General features: G+C 39.7%; 1 protein-coding gene across 5 annotated transcripts in view; it reads left to right on the top strand.

Moving 5' to 3' along the window:
* CCDC83 (coiled-coil domain containing 83) overlaps positions 1–14,761 on the top strand; it is a 52,194-nt gene extending 37,433 nt beyond the window's left edge. For all 5 annotated transcript variants that reach the window (XM_024987338.2, XM_024987339.2, XM_015461118.3 and 2 more), the window contains 5 exon segments: positions 185–253; positions 5,524–5,645; positions 9,626–9,702; positions 10,242–10,450; positions 14,462–14,761. In XM_024987338.2, coding sequence (XP_024843106.1) covers positions 185–253; positions 5,524–5,645; positions 9,626–9,702; positions 10,242–10,450; positions 14,462–14,623 — 639 coding nt within the window. In that variant the 3' untranslated portion in view covers positions 14,624–14,761.
* Positions 14,762–25,703: the final 10,942 nt, after the last annotated feature.

The following is a 25,703-nucleotide window of genomic DNA, read 5'->3' as shown; positions in this document are numbered from 1 at the left end:
AGCACAATAGGATAATAAAGAACAATGGGACCCAATGTTTTTAGGCATATTTCCAAAGTTACTGTAAACCATGATTTTAAATGTTCAGATAAGTTGATTGCATATAATCATTGCTAAAAAAAATGTGAAATGCTTTGTGGCAGCACTTCTTTAATACAGGGAAAAAAATCTTTTTTTTTTTTAGAATGCTCTAAGGTTCATTGACAAGGGCAGCTATCGAGAGATCTGGGAGAATGACTGGCTCAAAAAAGAGGTAAGTGGAATTTTAAAAAAGGAAAACAATTTCTTCTTTCTCATTTTTCTGAACCGGAAATGACTTTTATTTATGAGCTGAAGTCATGGGGAAATCATGGATATGTGAGTCACCGAGGTAAAGTGAAATTCAAGTGGAGCCCTAATATTATTACAAGCTGTCACTCAATGAACACCGTAAATGTTTTCAATAATAACCAGAAGTCAATTTTGGTGTCACAATTTTCATACAATACACTCAAGTGTCTAAAACTTCTTGATATTCTAAAACTGACCCGGCCTTCCTCTGAACCCTATTTGCTCCCAACTGATGGAAGCAAGGCTGAAGGATCATTCTAACCTCATTCTCTCCGGTTTTAAATTGTCTCTTCAGGTATTCAAACTGGTATGGAAGAGGTAAAACTGTCATTATATGCAGATGACATGACACTGTATATAGAAAACCCTAAAGACTACACACAGAAACTGCTAGAATTGATAGACTAATTCAACAAGGTAGCGGGATACAAGAATTAACACACAGGGATTTCTTTACACTAACAATGTTGTATTTCTTTACAACAATGTTGTATTTCTTTATAACAAAGTTGTATTTCTTTACACTAGCAATGAAATATCAGAAAGGGAACGCAAACAGTCAATGTCTTTTAGAATCACATTTTTAAAATAGCTCATAGGAATAAACTTCATAAAGGAGGTGGAAGACATGCTGAGAACTACAAAACATTGATAAAGGAAACTGAAGATGATTCAGAGAAATGGAAAGATGTCCTATATGCTCTTGGATTAGAAGAATTAATATTGTTAAAATGGCCATAGTACCCAAAGCAATCTACAAACTTAATGCCATCCCTATCAACTTACCCATGACATTTTTCACAAAACTGGAACAAATAATCCTAAAATTATATAAGAGACCCAGACTTGCCAAAACAGTCCTGAGGAAAAAGAGCAAAGCAGGAGGCATAACCCTCCCAGACTTCAGAGAATTCTACAAAGCTACAGTAATCAAAATAGCATGGCTAGGGCAAAATCAGACATGTGAATTGATGCAGCAGAGTAGAGAGCCCAGAAATAAACCTGCATACCTATGGTCAATTAATCTTCAACAAAGGCAAGATATACATTGGGGAAAAGAGAGTCTCTTCAAGCGGTGTTGTAAAAGCTGGGCAGCTGCATGTGAATCAATGAAGTTAGAACACTCCCTCATACCATACACAAAATTAAACTCAAAATAGCTAAATGTAAGACTAAATATGATGCCCTAAAACTCCTAGGAGAGAACACAGATGAAATGTTCTCTGACATAAATCATAGCAATATTTTCTTAGGTCAGTCTGCCAAGACAATAAAAATTAAAGCAAAAATGAACAAATGAGATCTAATCAAACCTAAAAACTTTCACACAGTAAAGGAAACCACAAACAAAATGAAAGAACAACCTATGGACTGAGAGAAAAGTATTTGCAAATGATACAAACATCAAGGACTTAATTTCCAAAATATACAAATAGTTCATACAATTCAATAACCGAATATTTCCACATGGATGTCACATAGGTACTTCAAACTCAACGCACCTGAAATTTATTAAATTTCTTCTTAGATTGTCTTTTCCTGCATTTCCTTTTTCACCATCTGCTCAGACACCCAAGGTAAAATTGTCACCATCAGCTTCATTTCTATTTTCCTTGCTCTAATTTGACTGAATAGAGTTGGTGAGTCTAACAAACAAAAAAATTTTAAATAAATATGCTTTCTGTGATATTGACAATTATCTTAAAGTTGCCTTTATAAAGTCATGGTGAGTAGGAATTCATACTATTTCCAAAACTAATCAAGATGAATCCTCAATTTTAAAAAAATAAGTATTAATTTAAACAAACTCAAGGTGAGCTCAACAGTTAAAGAATATTATAGAGGAACTTAGTTCTTATACTTTTATTAAATATAACAGTATGATCCCAGTAATAATAATTTAACAATTCAGATCTTAAATTCTGTTAAGATACCATAGACATTAGGTTCAGAGAAAATGACTACAAAAATTTATATATGACTGATAAGAAAGACTGGTGCCTTGGTCCTTTCTACTAAAGCCACAAATTACATTTTGTTTTGTTTTATTTTTTAATTTTCATAATTCAGTGGAAATAAAAGACAGAAAGATGTCAAGTTTAATTTAATCATGAGCAAAAAGAGCTCATTAATCAAGAACAAAATCATTTTAAAGAAATTCAATATATTTAATTTCTCCTTATTTCAATAAATATTCATTATACTGTTACTAAATTTACTCACAAAATTAATTAAAACCATTTCTGATTATAAGTACTATCACAGGAATTGAAAATTGCCTGGAAATAGAACAATGTATGCTAATTATTTTGAAGAAAGTTAAGAATGAATAACAAGGGATATTTAACACTGGAACTCCCCCAAATATTTCTCCATTTTCAACAATATTATTGTTGAAATATATTATTATTTCAACATGTTATTCTTCAACAATAACCAAAAAGCTTAGATCTCTGGGAGGGATATTAGGTCTCATTAAATGGCTTTTATTATCCGAGTTTATTTAGCATGCTTATTAGAAAAATGAAGAAAATTCAAATTTCCAAATAACTTGAACTAACTTAACAAATGGAAAGCTGGAAACACTAGACAGATTCAAAGAGGTTAGCAATCGAAGTTTCAAATGTGAGGAGGCGTAAAGCTAACTTGGTTCTTGCAGGGGAAAATTTTAAGAGCATACATTTTAATCAGGATCCTAGGTGCCTGAGTTATTCCTTTCCGATTTCTTAAGTACATTTCTTGGGTATCTGGGGAGAAGCAGGGGCTGGGAGGGAAAAGAGGTCTTCCATTTCCTTCTTTATACTTTCTTACCCCAGAAAAAGTGTGATAGTGTTAGTCGTTCAGTTGTGTCCTACTCTTTGCCACCCCATGGACTGTAGCCCACCAGGCTCCTCCATCCATGGGATTCTGCAGGCAAGAGTACTGGAGTGGGTTGCCATTTCCTTCTCCAGAGAATCTTTCCAACCCAGGGATGAAACCTGGGTCTCCTGCTTTGCAGGTGGATTCTTTACCATCTGAGCCACCAGTTAAGACCCTTACTGCAGAATCTAAAGGTATTGACATGGCTGTAAAAAGGGAATTTGTTTTCATTTCCCTAACATTTCAGAAGATTGAGAGGGAGACAACAATTGAGAACCTTACTTAGTACTCTAAAGGCATAAGGGATGTCACAGGTTATCTGTAGCTTGAAAGATTGGACTTAACTCCCCCAAAGGGCCCTCATTCCCTGCTTGCCAGAAGACCAAGAACTGCATGCTGCCTCCCAGCTATGCCAAGCCCTGAGGTCAATTTTTCCTATTCTATTCATTCCTTCTTTTACAACCTCTAATTTCTTTCTCATCCTTTGACATTTGAAAATTATAAATTTTTCCTTAAGGCATTCAGGCTTGTATTCAAGCTGATAATCTCATAAAATATGAGATCCTAAAACACCAACCGCTAACTTGGTAATGTAGAGTTATGGACTTAAATTGTCTCGTGAAATTGGTCAGGATGCTGTTCTTTTCACTTTAAGCCTTTTCTATGACACTGGTATTGTTTTATAATTGTTTATGTATTTGTTCACTGGATTTGTAGATTTCTTTCCTATTTTGAGGGAAGAAACCATGCTTTATTGAATTTTGTATCCGTCTACCTCAAGCAAGAATTTACCCTTAGTAAGAATTCAGGCATTTAATAAATGACTTATGTGAAAGAGATATGCATGTGGTAATATACTGAATGCTTCCAAAATACAGTAACTTCAACTGCAAATCAAGAATGTGTTAGTCATCTCTTTCTAAGTATTCATCTCAGTTACACTCTTGGCAACTCCTAATAAGAGATAATGCATATCCCTCCCCTGTGCCTTTCTTATTTCATCATGTTCCCTCAAGAGACACAGTACCTTTCCCAGCTATCTTTCTATCATTCTTACCAGCTGATCACTTTATATTTTATACTCTTAATTCTGCTATTACCCTGACTTCTACCCATTAGCACCACTCAATCCAGCACCTGCATAGCTCATGAAGTTTTGGGGGGCAGAGAGGTAAGTTGGGGGTTCTATCTAGTAACATTCTTCTATATATTCTCCCCATGATCAAGCCTTCTTTAGACAAAAAATTATCAAAATACATTTCTTAAAGATTGATGGGAACTCTATCAACAGAACCAGCAAGTTGTGTTCGTGTTTGAGTTGGCCACATTTCTGCAGTTAAAGTTAATTAACCCTGCTATGTCTGTGAATGGACCTACTGTCTAACCTGCAAGATAAAAATCAGACCTCTTCGCATTATTTGGCTCCCATATTTGTGCAGTTCCTCTCCTACTTGTCCCCACACCCATTTTGTTTCTATCCACAGCAAAATAATGGTACCTAATATGTGTGGTTCCTTCTGCCTAGAATATATCCTCTCTTGTCTGGCTACAGAATCCCTTCTTTGCCTTCAAGATCCAGAATGGAGGTCATCTCTTCCATTAATTCTCCTTCACCCCCCGACACCTGGCAGACATAGGGTGAAACTTGTCCTCCTCCCACCACACCTGGATGGCTTCCATTATTAGATTTCATCATGCTGTCTTCTCTTGCTGTCACTCTCCTTCCCATTAAGCTAAGAGACCCCTGAAGGTTATTGTGTCTTGTTGATCCTTTGTTCCCAAAGTGCACTATAGTTTTGATGCATTGTAGGTATACAGTACAATTTCATGAGTGAATGATTAACATCTCAGCTATCTGATATTTCTCAGAATGACTCCAGCACATTCAGAGAGAATATAGTTGTCATACAGAGGTTGATATAAAGGACTCCTGGGCTTGTACTTCTCTTTTTTAAATGCCATAATATTTCTTTCCAGTGCTATTAATTTTCATTCTGTTGTTTATCATTAACCTTTGATAGAGCCTCATTTAAGTACTAATGCAAGACTGATAAATTAGTCTTATTTTCTTATTTATCTCTGCCTCCAGCGCACATAAATCCAGTGATGTTCCTGAAGAGTAGGAAAGGAAATTCTTGCCATTCACTAATAACTGCCTAACCAGGAAACCAAGTTCTGCCTAAAATGACTTGGAATGAAGTCCGTCCCATCCCTTCCTTCTTAGAGCAAACACAGTAATAAATAATACAGGATAGATCTTCCTCTCCATCAACATTTTTTAAAGTTAAATTTCTTGTGGAAAACTAACATCCATTCTCCTTTTCCTGAGAATAGATTGCAAATCACAGGAAGGAAGTGGAAGAACTGGAAAATGCTATTCATGAGCTGGAAGAAGAAAATTTGGTGCTTATTGATCAGCTATTCAACTGCAGACTTGTGGATCTCAAGATACCCAGGTGAGAGTCATTATGTAGCTAGAAATATTTTTTTAAACATCTGGATCTGTAAAAAGTTATTTTTTTTAAGATGACAGTTCTTTAATAGTTGAAAGACACTCACAAAATGGCCATGGGGAAACTATAAGTTTATCACAATTGACCGTTGCTACAAGGCAAACTTTGACTTGCTTTTTCTAACATTGCACTGTGTTCATAATAGCAAACACTTAATATGAATATCACAACTGCTGTCCTTCAGAAACTTCTGGGCCAGCAGGGGAATTGGGCATAAAAATAAATGCATAATAATGCAGCAGAAGAAGTACGGGTGCAAAGCCGGAGCACAGGAGGAGGGAGTGATCAAGCTTGTGGGCGCTTTCTGGAGGTGTCTGGGACTTCAGGTTACCTTGTAGACTATAGAACGGTTTCCTCTGACAGTTAGTGAAAGAGCCAAACTACTTTCTGGGTGTAGAAAATAGCCTGGCATTCCAAGTCACATTTATTCCTGCGTAAGTGAAATCAAATGTGTATATATATGGCTTTGCATTTTAGATTACCGCTTTTTCTTATCTGACAAAGTAAGTCTTAATATACCAATCTTGATGGAAAATCAGAGCCCTGGAATATGGAATTGGACTTCCCAGGTGGTGTTTGTGGTCAAGACTCCACCTGCCAATGCAGGAGACGCAAGAGATGTGGGTTCAGTCCCTGAATTGGGAAGATCCCCTGGAGGAGGAAATGGCAACGCACTCCAGTATTCTTGCCTGAAAAATTCCATGGGCAGAGGAGCCTGGCAGTCTACAGCCTGTGGGGCCTCAAGGAGTCGGACATAACTGAGTGACTGAGCACACATACAATATGGAATTAAAGCAAAGTGGCGTTCATAATTTGAACAAAAACATGCTTAGAAAGATAGAGGAATTAAACCACTCAAATGTAGGGTGTATATGTGCAAGATGGGAGAAAAATATCTGGGTCTGGGCAGAGAAGTTCAACACGGTGGAAGGCCCAGGAAAACATTTACGTCCAAGTGGTTCTGTTGTTTGTGTGGCATGGAAAAAGTACTGTTTGAGCCCCAGTAAAGTATTTATTGATGGCAAACTTCCTAATGTGTTCCAGGAAGGGTGGATATGGGTAAGTTGTGGGATTTTGGTTTTGTTTTTGCTGAGCTAAATGATGGGTGTCAAGATACAAGACTGGAGAAGTTGGGAGACAGTAGGCTGACTTTATAGCCTGAACTCTGGGTGGGCAGGACAGAGGAAGAGTCACCTGCTCCCTTCCACAATCTGTGTGCTGCCCCCGGGCGGCAGGTACCAGTAGGCTAAGTGGGCCATTGGGCTGAATGAACTGGCTTCCTACAGGACTCTTGCACATCCATCTCTTGAGCTGATGCCCTTAAGAGTCCCTAGGGGGCGGGGGGCGGGGAGCCTCACTGTCCCCCCAGGGGCAATGCTGTCTTTTGCCAGCATCCCTCCCAATGACACCTCTCCAGTTCCACACCCAGATGGCCTCTGCCGCATAGCACCTGCTGCCTCATCTCTTTGTAATCACGCATCTCTGCCAGCCAGGTCTTCTAACCACCGCTCCACCTGTTGCCCGCTGTGCTCTTTTTCTCTCTTCCAAACCACACAAACCTCCAGAAAGAGCTACCCTGTAAACTGCTGACCTCACTTCCTGCTTCGGTCAGCTTGGTCTGTTGTTCCTGATTCAGTGCTGATGTGCAGGTGAAATGCTCATTATAATAAAAGGGAATTCCTTCCCGGGATACAGAGAGTTTGGCAAGGGCAGGAAGGGAGATGAGAAAGTTGTAAAGAGGGCTTTCATGGAGTTGTGTGCTTTGCTGTGATGTCATTTAGCCGTGTCCTCTAGCTTCCCTCACGGAAATCTTTGGTAAAACCCACAGTGTTCATCCAAGCTTTGTGGGCTGGCTTTCTTTAGTGGGAGACATGAACGCTTAGTCTTGCTTCAGAGCTGGGAGAGATGAAGTCAAAATCCATCTGAGGGGAAAGAAACAACACAGACTGTGTTTTTAAAACGTGCCTGGTATATGCCTCCAGGACACCCTGAACTTCTCCTTTGTAACCAGCATTTATCACACTAGTGATTACTTACTTAACATCTGCTTCCCTCCTAGACTGTAAATTCCTTTTAGACAAGTGTTTAGGACATTTTAGAAAGACCACATACAGAAACAGAGATATGTGCAAACCCTTAGTTATCTGTTACGCTGCTAATCCAGAAGGAAAAGTGTTGAGTGTCCTCAGGAACTTTTACTGTACCCGTTTTCAAGTCAAAATAATAAATAGCATGTAATTTATGACAACTGTCCATTCCATTTCTTTGTTGAGAATTGAGTCCTGTCTATTCTAGTTGAGAAATAGACATGAACTCTACCCAGTGAACGTGTAAAAAGTTGTCTTCTTTCCTATTTGTATGAAGAATCGGGTATTCTAGCTAATAGAGTTATTAATCCTCTATTTCCCATCAGACCTCCCTCAATGCTTTCCTTCATGACTCCAATAAGGCATTGCAGGATTTGTTTGCAACATTAGATGAGATGAGTAAGCTAGAGGTGACTGCCCAGGGACCTCAGTGCCACAGAGCCGAGTCTAGGGGAACCAGTACCTCAAATCTATCTAACACTAGTCTCATATGATGGCCTTCTTTAAAATGTTTTCCACACCGTCAAATACCAAGTGCTGCTGCGCTGCGGTGTTCCAAAGGTGACGAGAAACCTGTGATTAAGAGAGAAGCCAGACTCGTGAAGGTCACAGTGTTTAGTAAGATCTTAGTCATGCAGGAGGCCAAAGCCAGGGAAGAAGAGAACTCTGTGGCCTCAGACTTGACCACCTGCAGACCAGAGCTTCACCGAGACACACCTTCACCAAGTCTTAAGGAGGTTTTAAGAGATAACTAGTATATGTAGTGACATGATTTGTTGGAGCTGTAAGCATCTCGGATGACACTTTGTGTGCTTTAAGAAACTAACAGCCTGTAATCCAGGGGATTCACTCAGGATGCTGGCTGGCTGAGCATGAAAGGTTGTTAGCGTATCTGCAAGGGTCACTTGGTTCATGCTGTCTTCAGGCAAACTTCATGGAAATGCCACACACAGCTTTCAAGGTATCGTGTCTTCTGACAGAAAACTCCACGGGCCTCTGCAGCACAGAGAGCTGCGACTGCACACGTGTAACTCACCAGCTTGTAGCTGGAGCACGCCACTCAGTGAAAGCCAGGACCGTGATGCCATCTTGGATTCCTACTGCTCGCTGTCAAATCTTTTCCTTTTTTTTTTTTTTTCAAATCCATCCCATGCTGGCCACTGTCATTCCTCATCTGGATTCCTGCAACAGTGATGTAAGTGCTGTTGTGATCACTCTCGTTTCTTGGACTTTGTCTCTTATTCCCTTATCATGGGATGCACCCCCTACCCCAAGCTCTTCCTTGGCAAATATCTCTTGGTGTTTCAGGACTCGACTCAGGTGTCATCTCCTCCTGGAAACCTTTCCTTACCTCCTAAGACTAAATCCGGTGCTTCTTCTCTCACTTCTTGTGGGTGTGTGGGTGTGTGTGTGTGCACGCGCACACACACGTGCAGGTGCTCAGTCTTGTCTTTTTGATCCCGTGGACTGTAGCCCACCGGGTTCCTCTGTCCATGGGAATTCCCAGGCAGGAGTACTGGAGTCAGTAGCCATTTCTTCCTCCAGGGGATCTTCCCGACCCAGGGATCGAGCCCACACTCTTGCACCTCCTGCATCTGTAGGCAGATTCTTCACTTCTGTACCACGTGGGAAGACCACAGCACTCCTGACACTGTGCTGATCACCATCCTGGTACAACCATCATCATAAAACGCTGTCGTCTTGCCTGCCACCCGACTGGGCCCAGTGCCCCTTTTCAATCTGTGCATCTCCAGCTCCCAGCAGAGAGATAGACACTCCTGAGCAGGGGCTACAACATTTGTTGGCTGATAGACTACTTTTCTTATTTGTTTTTAGGCGACTGTATCTTACCCAGGCTGTTGGGCAGGAAGTACCACCTGAAGTGCCTTTGGAGTTGTCAGAAACACATAAAGGTATTATTTTATTGTTATGGTGATTTTTTTTTTTTAATTTGGCAAACACTTATTGAGCTTCTTATTACGGACAGGCACCTCATAGCCGAGAGTGATTCAGGGGGTAGATACCTGCCAGCTCCTCCACTTTCCTCTTGTCCTTGCAGAGCTGACCCAACCCATCTCCTTTCCCTAGCCCTGTTTTCAAATCGAAGTCACCGTGTGTCACAGTGAATGAACTGGAAGCTGGTGAAGAGGGACAGGATGATGTCTACACCAGCACGGTTTGCAGTTCAGTTCAGCCAACCAACCAAAATGCCAACATACCCACAGAGCCCGTACGATCATGTTAACTTATTAGCTGACACAGGGAAATGCACCTTAGACATGGTTGCAAACAATGGGACTCACTCTCACTCTGATACTTCGATTCTACATTTCTAATTCTCAAATTCGTCTCCTCCTGGAGATTCTCAAAGGACTTTCAAATTCAAAATGTCACAAAGTATACGCCATATTCTTATCTGTCCAAAAGCTGTACATAATTAATTTCTTTGCAGTCATCCCAGAAAAGTCAGACTCGCAACCTGTAGACATAAAAAGCAGAGACGTGTCAAGCATCTCATTTGGGAGCAGTGGTTTTCGTCTTAGTCACAAGGACAGCAGATTTGGCCAGCTTCTGAAGATAGATGAAGAAGCGAGTTCAAGCATAGAGTTTGGGGCCTCTGATATGAAATACTTACTGTATGAGGATGAGCAGGATTTCAAGGTAAGATTCATGAGAAGACATCTTGACTGCTAGAGAAAATGTTTGATTAATTAGTGGAGAAAATTAATCGAAAATACTGATACTGAAAAATTCTATCTGCAAGTTATTAGTTAAAGCGGCCCGCCATCCACGCCAGTTGCTAGATACTATTTTCACTCTTTGCCCAGCTTGCTACATCTATGTATTGATAGAACTCCATCACTAGTATATGGTATAAGGCAGAACATCTAGGGCCACGTGATAAACTACCTCAAGACTTAGTGGTTTACAACAATAACCATTTATTCTCTTTCAAGGCTTCTGTTGGTTAGGAATTTGGCCAGGTCTTCCATGGACTGTCTTCACTTGAGTTCCGTAGCAGGCACACCCGCGTGTCGGCTGAAGGCTGGGTTTGGGCAGGGAGACCCACCTCTGAGGAGGCTCACCAACCTGGCTGGCCAGGTGATGCTGGCGGAGCTTAGGCCTCAGTTCCTCTCCACACGGGTCTCCTCACAGACGCGGGTCTCCTTGATCGTCCCTTTGTTCCGGTATCTGGCTTCCCCCAAGCCATCAGTCCCAGAGACCAAATGTTTCCTATGACGTGGAAAGCTTACGCCAGCACGTCCATCATTTTCCATCTGTTGGTGTAGCTACAAATTTCAACCCAAAGGGTAAATAACATAGCTCCTGCATCTTGAAAGAAGGTGGTCAGCATCATATTTTAAGAAAAGCATGGGATAGGATGTATATCAGTGTCACCATTTGGAAAGTACAAATGGCCATATAATACCATTAGGCAAAACCTGGATTAACAAGCCTTTGAATTTTAAAACCTTCTTGGTACCTTCCAGTCACTTTCATATCCACCTCTTGCTGTTTTCCTTCTTGGTACTACTGATAACCTTAAAAGTTCTCCTAGAACTTAAAGTCTGATAGGAGAAAAGAGTGATTAAGAAAGCAGCAGAAACTGAATAAGTCAATAAAAACCATTGTAACTAAGTACAACTCAGTCCTGCTGCCATCAAGTGACAATTTAAAGACTAAGGTTCCAGACTCTATAGCACTTAAACCCACATGCGTATCTTGGTATCAGAACACCTGGCATGCTACAGTGACCTCACGCTAGGGGACAACTGTCTACAAAATTCCAAAATTCCACACCATTTGGTTGAGCGAAAGACCTTTTTACTTTTATTTTTGCCTTTATCCATTGAATTTATTTTTCTAAATTCACTTTTTATTTAAGCAAAGTTGAATTACAACATTGCGTTCACTGCTGCTGTACAATAATGTGACTGATATAGATATGTTCTTTTCCATATTCTTTTCCATTATGGCTTATCACAGGATATTAATATAGTTCCCTTTGCTGTACAGTAGGACTTTGTTCTTTATTCATTCTATATATACATACCAGTTTGCATGTGCTAACCCCAAACTCCCCTTCCTGCCCTCTCTGCCACCCCTCACCTGCTTGGCAGCCACCGGTCTATTCTCTATGTCCCTGATTTTGTTTTGTTTCTGTTTCATAGGCAGGTTCATTTGGGTCCTATTTTAGATTCCATGTATAAGTGACATCATATGCTACTTGTCTTTCTCTTTCTGATTTACTTCACTTAGTGTTAATATGATAATCTCTAGTTGCATCCATGTTGCTGCAAATGGTATTATTTTGTTCTTTTTCATGGCTGAGTAGTATTTCATTGTATACATGTACCACATCTTCTATATCTATTTCTCTGTTGATGGACATTTAGGATGATTCCATGTCTTCCACTATTGTTAATATTGCTGCCATGAACATAGGGGTGCATGTATCTTTCTGAATTATAGTTTTGTCTGGATATATGCCCAGGAGTGGGATTTGCTAGATCATATGATAATTCTATTTTTAGTTTTCTGGGGAACCTCCATACTGTTTTCCACATTGGCTGCACCAATTTGCATTCCTACCAACAGTGTAGGAGGGTTCCCTTTTCTCCACACCTTCTCCAGCATTTGCTATTTGTAGACTTTTTAACGATGGCCATTCTGACTGGTATGAGGTGGTACCTTGTTATAGCTTTGATTTGCATTTCTCTAATAATTCACATTGTTGAGTATCTTTTCGTGTGTCTACTGACCATCTGTATTTCTTCTTTGGAGAAATGTCTCTTTAGGTCTTCTGCCCACTTTTTGATTGGGTTGTTTCGTTTTTTTGTTGTCGTGTTGTATGAGCTGTTTGTATATTTTGGAAATTAAGCCCCTGTCAGTCACATCATTTGCAAATATTTTCTCCCATTCTGCAGGCTCTTTGTTTTGTTTATGGCTTCCTTTGCTGTGCAGAAGCTTGTAAGTTGAAGTCCCATTTGTTTATTTTCATCTTTATTTCTATTGCCTTGGGAGACTGACCTAAGAAAACACTGGTACAATTTATGTCAGGGAATGTTTTGCTTATGTTCTCTTCTAAGACCTTCTTACTTTCCATGGAAGTTTTTGATGTGGTGGAAATGGCATTGTATTGCTACGGACTCAACTGTGTTCCTGCCTCCCACTCCATTTCATATGTTGAAAACCCTAACACCTATTGTGTCTATATCTGGAGATTGGGGCTTTAGGAGGTAATTAAGGTTATGTGAGGTCATAAAGGTCCTAATTTGATAGGACTGTGACCTTATAAGAAGAGGTTTTGCTCTGTGAGTCACTGTGAGAAGGCAGACGTCTGCAAAGGGGCTCTCACCAGAACCCAATCGTGCTGGCCCCCTGACCTTGGACTTCCAGCCTCCAGGACTGTGAGAAATAAAGTCCTGCTGTTTCAGCCAGTCAGCCTATGGTATTTTGCTGTGGCAGCTCAGGCAGACTAATATAGGGTTTCACTTCAGAATCCTGCTCTAGATGGTTCTGAAATATATGGTACATTTCCATTAATTTGCTTTTCTTCTCTCATGCATTTATTGCAGCTCTAGAATTGTGTATTTTAAAAGTTAAATATAGTTATATGCATTTTTGAGAAATAAAACATCGCCTTCCTTTTCCATTCTTTGATTCTCCTAAATTCTTATAAATGTCTATTGATAACCTCACAACATGCCAGGTACTTGTTAGATGCTTGAGAATTTAAAGGGGGGAGAACAGGAAGAAGTATAGTCTCAAGATGCCCGTGTGGCAGGCCCTACTCGAAATCACATGTTGCTAGTAGAAAGCAGGTAAGACAATCACTGACTACTGTTCAGGAGGAACGTATACCTGTTATCTGTCTCTGTGACCAGTCTTGTGCCCCAACACTTGGTACACATCCTGGCACATAGTGGGCACTTGGGAAAGGTTTGCTGAAGTGTTGAAGGAGTTCAAAAGGAGGAGGTATGACTTGGAGAAGCTTTCAAAAGGAAGGTGTGCACTGAACAGGGCTGGAGCTGTTTCAACCCAGTTTGGGGTTAGCTGTGGGATTTCATATCAATTAGACTTCCCATTCTGTTTGTTGATATGTTAAACTATATTTAGTTTGGCAGAATGTGGTAAGCTTTATAGCTATAGTAGATCCTGTGAAATGTGTAAAACTCATGTGGATTTGCTCAGTATTAAGATATTCATTGTCAAAAATGTTAGCAGATCTTTCCCTTTGATCGCGAATAATATATAAAACTCTGCTGTGGTTATATCCTGGCCAGCAGAGGGCTATATAAATGCAGCCAATACTTTATTTTACTGATTAAAGAGCTTGCAGAGGATATATCTCCCTCCTCTATTGATGCCTCCCAACCCCCCCACCCTGCCACCCCGACCCACGGCCCAAGTTCGCAAGACACAAGCCTGCCAGCCTCGCTGCCTGCTCTTTGGGGGATCTTGCCTACCATGACCCAGTGGGTGTATGCGTTTACTGAGTTTTTTATTTACAGTAGCTCCTATTTTTCACGTGTTATACAGCATTCAGACAATCAGGATACAGTGTAATCTGCCAGATAAAGGCCAACTATAATAAATAAAACCTGACCCCCAAAGACTGGTAACTTGCTAACTAACCTCTCCTGTCTCCTCTGTGTCTGTTCACCGCAGGATTATGTAAACCTGGGCCCCCTGGAAGTGAAGCTCATGACTGTGGAGAGCAAGAAAATGCCCATCCACTTCCAAGAGAAGGAAACTCCAGTCAAATTCTATGAAGATGTCAGGAGCCCAGAAAGCCACATCACGTATAAAATGATGAAGTCTTTTCTCTAAAACTGAAAAGTGAAAAACAACTTCCTGTACTTTTCTTTGGGGAACTGAGATGTATCAGTTGCCCATTTTATTTACACTTTGGTCCATTTTTAAAGCAGTGAATATTTCTAAAGGTCATAATTACAGTTAAAATCAAAATTCTGAGTATTCAGCTATTCATTTACTTGCATGGCCCGAGAGACAAAAATGAAAGTACACTTCATATTTCAAGTGTCAGGAGCATAACAGTGGTCCCCTAGGGTGCTTACCATTTAGACATTTACCAATTGATCTAGGATACCCATATGAAATAGTTCATTTACAGATTTTCTGAGGAAAATTCAGAGGTTTGCATAGCGCTGACTATATATCTTTCCCTTTGAGGGTGCTGGATGATAGCCAGTCCACAATTCAAGTCCACTCTTCTTTACCCTGACACGATTTATAATGCATATCAAACATTTTAGAAACCCATTTGAGGGTGGTAGTTTGTTTTGTAGAAATAGTCCATCAGTAGGGAGGTCCAGGGCTTCCCTGGTAGTCCAGTGGTTAGGAATCTGCCTCACAATGCAGGGGACACAAGTTCGATCCTTGGCTGGGGAGGATCCCACAGGCTGCGGAGCTATTGGGCCCGTGTGCCACAACCACTGAGCTTGCGCTCTCGAGCCCTGGACCAGAACTACTGAAGCCCGTGTGCCTGAGCCGGTGCTCTGCAACGAGAAGACACTGCAGCGAGAAGCCCAACACACCGCCACGAGAGAGCAGCCCCCAGCCAAGAAAAGCCAGCAACCAAGACCAATGCAGCCAAAAATAAACAGAAAGAGAAAAAAGGATTTAAAAAAATAGAGAGGTCCATCTCCCATCAGCGATATCAAATCTAAACTTCTGAGTCCCCTTCCAAGGCCATCATTACTTCCCTGTTACTGGTACCACAAGGCAAGGACACTCTGACTGTACCTGAATTTGACACTGGCATTTCATTTTAAAGCTAGTTCTACTTGTAAAGCTTTTTACAAGAAACACATTTTAAATATAAGGCCACAGATAGATTGACCAAACATTAACCAAAAGGAAGGCCGTATGACTAAACTATTAAAGTAGACTTCAAGGTAAGAAGTGTTAAGAGAAAGAGAAAATGAAGCAAAATATGTCATGATAATAAGCAGATTAATTTATCAGGATGACATAACAATTCTAAATAATAACATAATCTCAAAATATATAAAGCCAAATTTACCAAACTAAAAAGCAATATGGTAAACCTTATGCTATGTATATTTTACCAAAATAAAAAAAAACAAAAAAGGCAGAAACAAATCCCAAGTCAAACTTGAAGATCTTACCACACCTCTCTCAGTAACTAATAGACAAAAACAAAACAAAATAAAAAAACACCTAAATCATGAAGGATTTAAAAAGTTGAACAACTGTAGAATGCACATATTTTTCAAATGTACATAAAATATTTACAAAAATAGACTGTATCCTGGGAAATAAAGTAAGTGGCAACAAATATTCAAAAAGTTGAAATGCGTGAACAGTTCTCTGACCACGGTAGAAAATAACACAACAACAATAACAAAACACTATAATTTTCAAGTAAGCAAGATACTTCTGAAAAAGCTATAGGTTAAAGAAGAAATCACAAGGAAAAATACTTTTCATTATAATGAAAAATATGACATCAAAACTTGTAACACCAGGTAAGTGTTGTTTAAAGGGAAATTTATAACCTTAGGTCAGTTCAGTCGCTCGGTCATGTCCGACTCTTTGCAACCCCATGGACTGCAGCTCGCCAGGCTTCCCTGTCTATCACCAACTCCTGGAGCTTAAGTTTATATATTAAAAATAAGAAAGGTTGAAAGTTCAATCTTTGAATCCTTTATTTCAAAAATCTTAAAAAAAAAAGCAGCAACAATAAACTTAAAGAAAGTAGAAGAAAGGAAATAAAGGGCAGAAATTAATTATATAGAAATTGGATGTATAAAAGAGAAAATTAACAAAGCCAAAAGGGTTAATTAAAATTGATAACCACCAGTAAGACTAACCAAAAAATAGAGAAAATAAATGGAAAAAAAGAGACATCACTACAGGATTACAGACATTATGGAAAAAAAAACTTTCCCAATAAATTTGACAATTTACATTAAATGAAAACATTTGTTGAAAAACAGGACAAAAAAATTCTGAGTAGGCCTTGATCTGTTTTAACAAATCAAATCTATATTTTAAATTTTTTCAAAGCCAGCTGGCTTGCTTTACTGGTGAATTTTCCCAAACATTTCAGAAAGACATAATATCAAACACACATAAAATCTTTGAGAGAATGGAGAAAAAAACAACTTCCAAAGTACTCTGTGGGGTCACTATAATCCTAATATCAAAAGCTGGCAACATCATTTCAGGAAAAGAAAATTAAAGGCCAGTATCTCTCATGAATATAGACGCAAAATCATTCACAAAATATTAGTTTATTGAATCTAGCAATATATAATAATAAATAATATTTCATGAATAAAGAAAGCAAGGTTGATTTAATATTCAAAAATCAGAGCGGAAACATGAACAAGACCAATGTCAGTCCCTTGGTTGTGACATCGTACTGAATTTTGAAAAAAATGTTATTTTGAGGGAAAATGGAGAAAAAGCCTGCGTGATCTGTTTGTATTATTTTCTACAATTGCATGTGAATCTACAGTTGTCTCAAAACAAAAAAATTAAGGGTATAATGAACAGAACATAGGTGGCAGCTCATATGATCATCTTAGTAGGTACAGCATTTGCTAAAATTCAAGACTGTGATAAAAATTTAAAGCAATATGATAAAGCTCTTAGCAAACAAGGAGTATCTTTTTAAATAAACACCTATAGCTAATACTGTACTTTATAGTGAAATATTAAACATTTTCCTACTGAGGTCAGGAACAAGACATATATGTTCATCATCATGCTTGTATTCAACAGTGTTGACTTGAATACTAAAGTGTTCTAACCCATCCAATAAAAGGCAAGAAAAAGAAATTAAAAACATAGAGATTAGAAATAAAGAAGCAAATTATCTTACTTATAGATATCAAGTTTTGTATGTAGATAGTGCAAAGTATTTTACAAACTATTAGAATTTACAAGTGAGTTTAGCAAGGTCACAGAGTACAAGGTCAGTAGAGATCTAATGTATTTATACTAGCAACAAACAATTGGCAACAATAAAATATAATAGCATAAAAGCATCAAATATCAAGGAATTCTTATAATGAAAAATAAGCCAAATTTCTATACTGAAGACAAACATTGTTGAGATAAAAGACTTAAATGGAATAAATATATACACGATTATCATGAAGTGGAAGATTTAAAATAGTTAAGAAGCCTGTTCTTTCCAATTTGATCTGTAGACTCAGTGAATCCAGATCAAAATTAAAGCATTTTTTATAGAAGTTAACAAGTTGTTTCTGACATTATTATGGAAATTTATAACATGGCAAAAGACCTACATTAGCCAAGACAATCTTGAAGAAAAGCAACAATCTGCAGCACTTAACAGTACCAAATTGCAAGGCCTCATATAACATTTCATTAGTTAAGACAGCACCCCATGGGTCCAAGGATGAAGAATAAGTCCAGGGGAACGGAATAAAGAGTCTAGAAACAAATCCACACATTTACAGTCACTTGATTTCTGCAAAGATACCACTATAATTCAGTTAGGGGTGTGGTCTTTTTAATATTAATAATAAATGATGCTTAGGCAACTGTATGGCAAAAAATAAACTTTAACTCTTACCTCCTGCTGTAAGTAAAAATCAGCTCAAAGTGGACCAGAGACCTAAACATGGAAGGTAAAACAATGAAGCTTTTAGTAGAAAATAAAACAATATCTTCATATCCCCCATGCATATCCAATAGATCCACAAAACCTATGCTTGAAATTTTAAACAACATTGGTACATGTGTAAATGTGGATTTAGCAATGTTCCACAAGGTCCCACCAAGCCTACTGCTCCCTAAATTAACCACCTTCCTGGGGAAAATAGAAGTCATAATAGAAAATAACTCTTCATAAAAGGATTGATAAATTGCATTTTATTATGCAATTTTTACCTATGGCTGATTCATGCGATGTTTGACAGGAAACAACAAAATTCTGTAAAGCAATTATCCTTCAATTAAAAATAAATTTTTAAAAATATCTTTTTTGGTTAAATGGCACTGTTAAAAGTCAAAAGGCAAGCCACATACTGGGAGAATATATTTCCTATATATGTATCTAACAAAAAATAATATCCTAAATATATAAAGAACTTGAACAAATCAACAGAAAAAAAGACTTGAACAGACACTTCACAGAAGAGTATATCTAAATAACTAAAAAGGAGATTAACACTATTAGTAATGAGGGAAAAGCAAATTAAAACCACGATATATTACACACCCACTAGAATGGCTAAAATTGTCAAGTTGAAATTAGTAAATATTGATAAGGATACACATCTGAACTCCTCATGGTTGTTGAAGCTTCCCAGGTAAAGAATCCACCTGCCAATGCAGGAGATGCAGAAGATGCGGGTTTGATCCCTGGGTTGGGAAGATGCCCTGGAGAAGGAAATGGCAACCCACTCCAGTATTCTGGGCTGCAGAATCCCATGGACAGAGGAGCTGGGTGGGCCACAGTCCATGGGGTGGCAAAGAGTCAGACACGACTGAGCACTACCACCACACAGTCTGTGATAGGAGCATAAACTGGCACAAACACTTTGGAATATGTTTGGCAATAATTATTGAAGCTGAACATATATGTGTGTGTGTGTGTGTATCCATACACACACACACACACATACACATACACACACATTACAATCCAGCAATTTCACTCTTATCGTAATATGGAACAGAAACAAGTGCTTGTGCTTACCAGAAGACACGAATAAGAACGTTCCTAACAGCTTTACTGATAATTGCCAAAAACTTGAAACAACCCAAATGACTATCAGCAGTAGGAGATGTAAGTAAAGTGTGTGATACTCACTCAGTTGAGTAAATAGCAGTGCAAGAATAAACAACTTCCATATGTAGCTATTAATATAGAGATCAATCTTATAGACATAACATCAAAGTGAAAGAAGGCAGATAGAAAAGAGCATATCCAGTATGACTTCATTTACACAACATTCAAAAACAGGACAAGCATGCTAACCCTGATGACAGAAGAGTGGTTACTTCTGTGGCGAGGAATGATGAGAAGGGTATATGAAGGAGTTTTCTGCTCATTTTAATGAATGGCAGTTAACATGAATGTGTTCACTTTGCAAACATTCATCACTTAAGATTTGTGTGCTAGACTGATATGTTGTATAATTCAAAAAGATTAAAAAAAAAAAGGTATCCCACTAAATAACCATATTCCAATCTATTTCATGAACTTGACAGAGTGAATGGCAGCAAGAGCTTCCTGACAGGAAGACAGAATACTTTGTTAGGACAATCTTTCAAAGGTCAAGAGAAACAGAAATGTCCTTGAAAAAGTTAATAACAATATGGAGTGAACTGGCCAATTTTCTTTTTGCAAAAGAAAGGTAAACTTTTTATAGATAAGATTTATCTTTACATTTCTCAAGTAGGGAAAAAAAAAAAAAAAAACTGACTGACTTTCCCCTGGGACAAACCAAAGAACTTCCAGTAACTAACAAATATAGCCTGTGTGACAGCTCACTGGTTTCAGTAGGTCAGCAGAAACTGACATTGTTTTTCTCTCACACTTGGAAAGTTCAGAACATGAGATTATTAAAACAAGCCAGGCATAACATGGTAGGATTCCAGCATTAATTTGTTAGTTGTGGCAGTTTCTCCTTCACAATGTGAATTTGAATCAGAAGAAAATATCAAATGACTAAAACTCCTGTTTGCTGCCAAGATGCCAGAGTGGAAAAGGCATTCTTTGGAAAAAGAAAGGGAAGAACGTTCTTTTATTCTGTTAATATCATTTGTGTGTGTGTTTAGACTTTGCAGATAGTGGTATCTCTAAAACACATCTGGATCTTCCTGACAACCCAGATTCTTAACAGCTTGCTGCTGCTGCTGCTAAGTCACTTCAGTTGTATCCGACTCTGTGCGACCCCACGGACTGCAGCCCACCAGGCTTCTCCGTCCCTGGGATTCTCCAGGCAAGAACACTGGAGTGGGTTGCCATTTCCTTCTCCAATGCATGAAAGTGGAAAGTGAAAGTGAAGTCACTCAATCATGTCTGACTCTTAGCGACCCCATGGACTGCAGCCTACCAGGCTCCTCCATCCATGGGATTTTCCAGGCAAGAGTACTGGAGTAGGGTGCCATAGCCTTCTCCCTCTTAACAGCTTAGTGTAGTAGCTTTCTTAGATGACTACATTACAAAGCAAATCTCAATAAAGTTGTACCCCCTGTGAATTCCTATCACTCTTAACTATTCAATAAGACATTTATGAAATGAGCCCTTGTATCCAGGCACTGTGTGTATAGGACATTAGTAAAAGAAAGTGAAATGTTAGTCGCTCAGTCGTGTCTGACTCTTTGCGACCCCATGGACTGTAGCCCGCCAGGCTCCTCTGTCCTTGGAATTCTCCAGGCAGGAATACTGGAGTGGGTTGCCATTCCCTTCTCCAAGGGATCTTCCCGACTCGGGGATCAAACCCGTGTCTCCCTCATTGCAGGCAGATACTTTACCACTGAGCCACCAAGAAAGTTCCTGCATAGGACATTAGGGAGGCAAAATAAAATTGCCCCTTTCCTCAAGTTATTCATCCAGGAAAAGTGCCTGACGGGCAAAGGAGCCTCTCTGGGTTGGTACAACCTGCTCTTACTCCTGAACTCTAACAGCAGAGAAGGAAGAAAGGAAAGTAGAAGATGGCAGAACAGGATATTGTAGGTGGTTAGGTGCTTGTGTTTAACTCAAAATATTAAATTTTTAACACCTACAGCAGTAGGTTTGGAAAAGAAACAAGATGAGTTTTGGAGAATTTTTTGTAGGTTTCAGAGTAAACAAGCATGTGAGTTTTCTACGTTGCCTTTCAAGATTGGGAAAGTAGCGACTGGGTGGTGGCAGCTTTAGCAACAGGCTGATAAGCTACTTCTTATGGCCCAGGAATGAGATAAGTTTGAAGAAATTAAGAAGGTGTGAAGAGACAGTGGAGTATGGGGAAACACTCTGGAACCAGGCTGGCTGCCTTGAACCTTGGGTCGTCACCTTCACTTCTTTCAAGCCTGGTTTCCTCATCGTATTACATGGAACCTAATCCCTGTATTGCAGGATTGTTTCAAGGACTACGGAGAGTGCCTGTAACCTGCACACAGTAAAAATGCAATGCATGGCAGGTGAAATGATAACTGACATTTAATAGCAGTCTCTGGGAGGAAGGCCCAAGACGCCTGCCAGTTGCAGTATATCCACCCAAGGCACATAGGGAGTGCCTGTGTCTGATCCATCACATGCTGTAACGCACCAACAGAGCTCTGATGACAGCTGGGCCCTGAACGCTTGTAGCAAGGGGCCCACTCTGTCCTGAGGTTGTTACTAAACCAAATTTGGGTCCACTCACCTGGGTGCAGTAAAGCCAATCTGCTAACACTAGGCTGTGACGAAGTGAAGTACAGTGTTAGCTGCAGGGCCAAACAAGGAAGATGGGCAGCTAACGCTCAAGAGACTCAAATTCCCTGATAGCTTTCAGGAAAGGTTTTAAAAGAGAGGGTGAGGGATAGGGTTGCAGGGTTTGTGACCAGCTTGTGGACATTCTTCTGATGGGTTGTTGGGATGGTGATTGGGAATCAACGTTATCAACCTTCTGGTTCCAGCCTGTCTGGGTTCAACATGCTTGTGGTCAACATGCAGTTAACTTCTTCCATCTGGGAGGACTTTCAGTATCTGCCAAACAGCTCAAAGATGTGGCTCAGAATATTATCTATAGCCCTTGAAGAGGAGCTAAAGTTCCTTGACTTTGTTTAATGCCTGACCAGTTATTCTTTTGTCTTGCTTGACTGTCTCCTTTATTTCTGCATTTTCTCACTTCTTCGTACTCTTTGGGACTCTGGGAGAGCCTAGGAGTCTAGTTTTTCTACAAACAAGATGTAGATGGGAGACATAGGAAGGGTCTGTCGTGGGAAGGCCTCATAGGATCCTGCTCAGTTACAGGCTCCCTTTTCCTTTGAAACTCCTCTGTCTTGAGGGAGAGCAAATGTGGAATGAGAAAGGGAATATACAATAGTTTTGGACAGAGCGGGTAACTAGAAATTCAGCAGAGGAACTCAGTTTTAGCAGGGGACTGGTTTCAGGGTGTCTGGAGAGAGAGACTCCCTGATGTGAGGGTTCCAAGAAGTCATCCCCTGGATCTGCTGATTTAATCAGGCTTGTAGGGACAAATAGTAAACCCAGTTCCAAAATTCTTCTGAGTACGGGGGAGGGAGGGCATTCCGCATTGTGGGTCAGTGGTAACATTTTTGTTTCTGAGTCCTAGAGTTGGACACTGGAGCAATTCAGGGTCAGAGAGATCAGGGGATTTTTGTGGCAGTAAAGGGCTGTTTGTTAAAGGCCTGCTTGATCCATGCTTGCTTTACTAGATCTCAAAACAACAGCTCTCTGTATTTTTCTTGGAATAAAACTGGCTTTTGCACTAGACGCAAGGAACCGTGCCCTTGAGCAGCGGAGGCTTTCTAAACATTAGTGACTTTAACTCGATTAAGTATTTCCATTTCCTACTCCTGTGACTTTGCGAGGCTCAAGTTCCCAGAAAAGCTGCTTTTTGGACCGTGACTCTTTAGGTTGGTTACGTTTTAGTTCACTCTGTTCTTACAATCTGCGAAAGAGCAAAAACCCGTCAAGATACTCAAAAATTCTTCATATGGAAATGTTCTCAGATTTCCAGCCAGCAAACGAGTTTCAAAGGACTGCAGATTCAGATATCCTCAAAGATTCTTAGTAAAAGCTTTTGTCAGCATTTCCTTCCTCAAATCCTGTGCTCAGCTCACTGACCTCTTGCCTTCTTGGGTTGGGGCCATATTTTTGTATAGTCTCAGCTATAAAAATATGCTAGGCCTTGCAACATTCCCTTCCTAAGAGGAATGGAAATGAACTCTGTTGGATTCCCCGCGGCATGACTAAGAGGCCAGCAAGGCACTTTTACCTTCAAGCCCTCAGATACCAAATCAGAGGCATGGCAGTCTCTCCTCACTTGAGCTTCTGGTTTCAAGTGTGCAATTAACTTCAGATCTCTGATATTCTTTGCCTCTTCCATGTCGTTTTGCACGGGTCATTTTCTCCTCGCCACTTGAAAAGTGTCCTCTGCGGCTTTTGTGCTATTTATGGAACAATGTCAACGTGGGATACAGCTGGGCCTAAAATCTGGTGAGAAGGTACACATTTCAACATGCCTTGTAACATTGGGTACACATTTCAACACGCCTTGTAACATTGGCTGAGCACAAGCAGTTTCCATCAGCTTAGTTTTCCTTTTATAAGCTTTTAACTTTTTTTTTTTTTGCATTTAACTCCTTTGAAATATTTAAATTCTAAAGCTAGAAGCTATAATTCTCTTGAAGATATCTCAGATCTCAAGTTACAACATGTGACATGGTAGGGTTTTAAAGTCATTGAGCAGAAAAGGTTCAAGAAATTGGCAGTTCTTTTAATAGTTAATGTGTGACTATGATAGTTGCTGCTGGTTTTCCTTCAAATCTATTATCCCCATGCTCCTATAATGATACATTTAGCTGTTTGAGTTGAGAATATGGTCACTCCAATTAAAGTCTTATTTGAATCACTGTCAGTGTGAACTTTTTATTACATACAGCCAAACCTAATCCAAAAACAGAGACTGACATGAATATTCACCTCGCTGAAGTCAATGTTTTCGATAGTACCGTGTAGTTTCCAGGACACTAAATAAGGCTTCAAGGTATCTATTCTTATAAATTTTATAAATTTATTGTTACAAATTGTATAAATGTCACAAATTTTAAAAAGGGCTCAAACTACTTTAAGGCTTCCCTGGTGACTCAGTAGTAAAAAAAATCCACTTGCCAGTGCAGGAGATGCAGGCTTGATCTCTGGGTTAGGAAGATTCCCTGGATGTCAGGAAGAGGCAGATCAGGAAGATTCCTGGCATGGCAACCCACTCAATGTTCTTGCCTGGAGAATCCCAAGGACAGAGGAGCCTGGCAGGCCACAGTCCATGGGATCACAAAGAGTCAGATATGACTGAAGCAATTGAACACACATGCACACAAATTACTGTAGAAAGTATTCTGCTTTATCTGAGGGCACCTGAAACTTCCAACCTAAGTAAACCTAGGGTTAGATTTGTGGGGCTTGCAGTTTTCAAAACAGTGTTGCCACCTCAAAGTATAGTATTGTTGAAGCTGCCTCAGAAAACATTCAGAAAACTAAGATCATGGCACCTGATTCCATAAGTTCAGTTCAGTTCAGTCGCTTAGTCGTGTCCGACTCTTTGCAACCCCATGAAACACAGCATGCCAGGCCTCCCTGTCCATCACCAACTCCTGGAGTTCACTCAGACTCACGTCCATTGAGTCAGTGATGCCATCCAGCCATCTCATCCTCTGTTGTCCCCTTCTCCTCCTGCCTCCAATCCCTCCCAGCATCAGAGTCTTTTCCAGTGAGTCAACTCTTTGCAGGAGGTGGCCAAAGTACTGGAGTTTCAGCTTTAGCATAAGTCCTTCCAATGAACACCCAGGACTGGTCTGCTTTAGGATGGACTGGTTGGATCTCCTTTCAGTCCAAGGGACTCTCAAGAGTCTTCTCCAACACCACAGTTCAAAGGCATCAATTCTTCAGTGCTCAGCTTTCTTCACAGTCCAACTCTCACATCCATACATGACCACTGGAAAAACCATAGCCTTGACTAGATGGACCTTTGTTGGCAAAGTAATATCTCTGCTTTTTAATATCACTTCATGGCAAATAGATGGGGAAACAATGGAAACAGTGACACTTTATTTTGGGGGGCTCTAAAACCACTGCAGATGGTGACTGCAGCCACGAAATTAAAAGACGCTTACTCCTTGGAAGAAAAGCTATGACCAACCTAGACAGCATATTAAAAAGCAGAGACATTACTTT

This window comes from Bos taurus, chromosome 29 (genome assembly GCF_002263795.3).
Source record: "Bos taurus isolate L1 Dominette 01449 registration number 42190680 breed Hereford chromosome 29, ARS-UCD2.0, whole genome shotgun sequence".
NCBI lineage: Eukaryota > Metazoa > Chordata > Mammalia > Artiodactyla > Bovidae > Bos > Bos taurus.
This window is presented reverse-complemented; position numbering and strand designations above follow the sequence as displayed.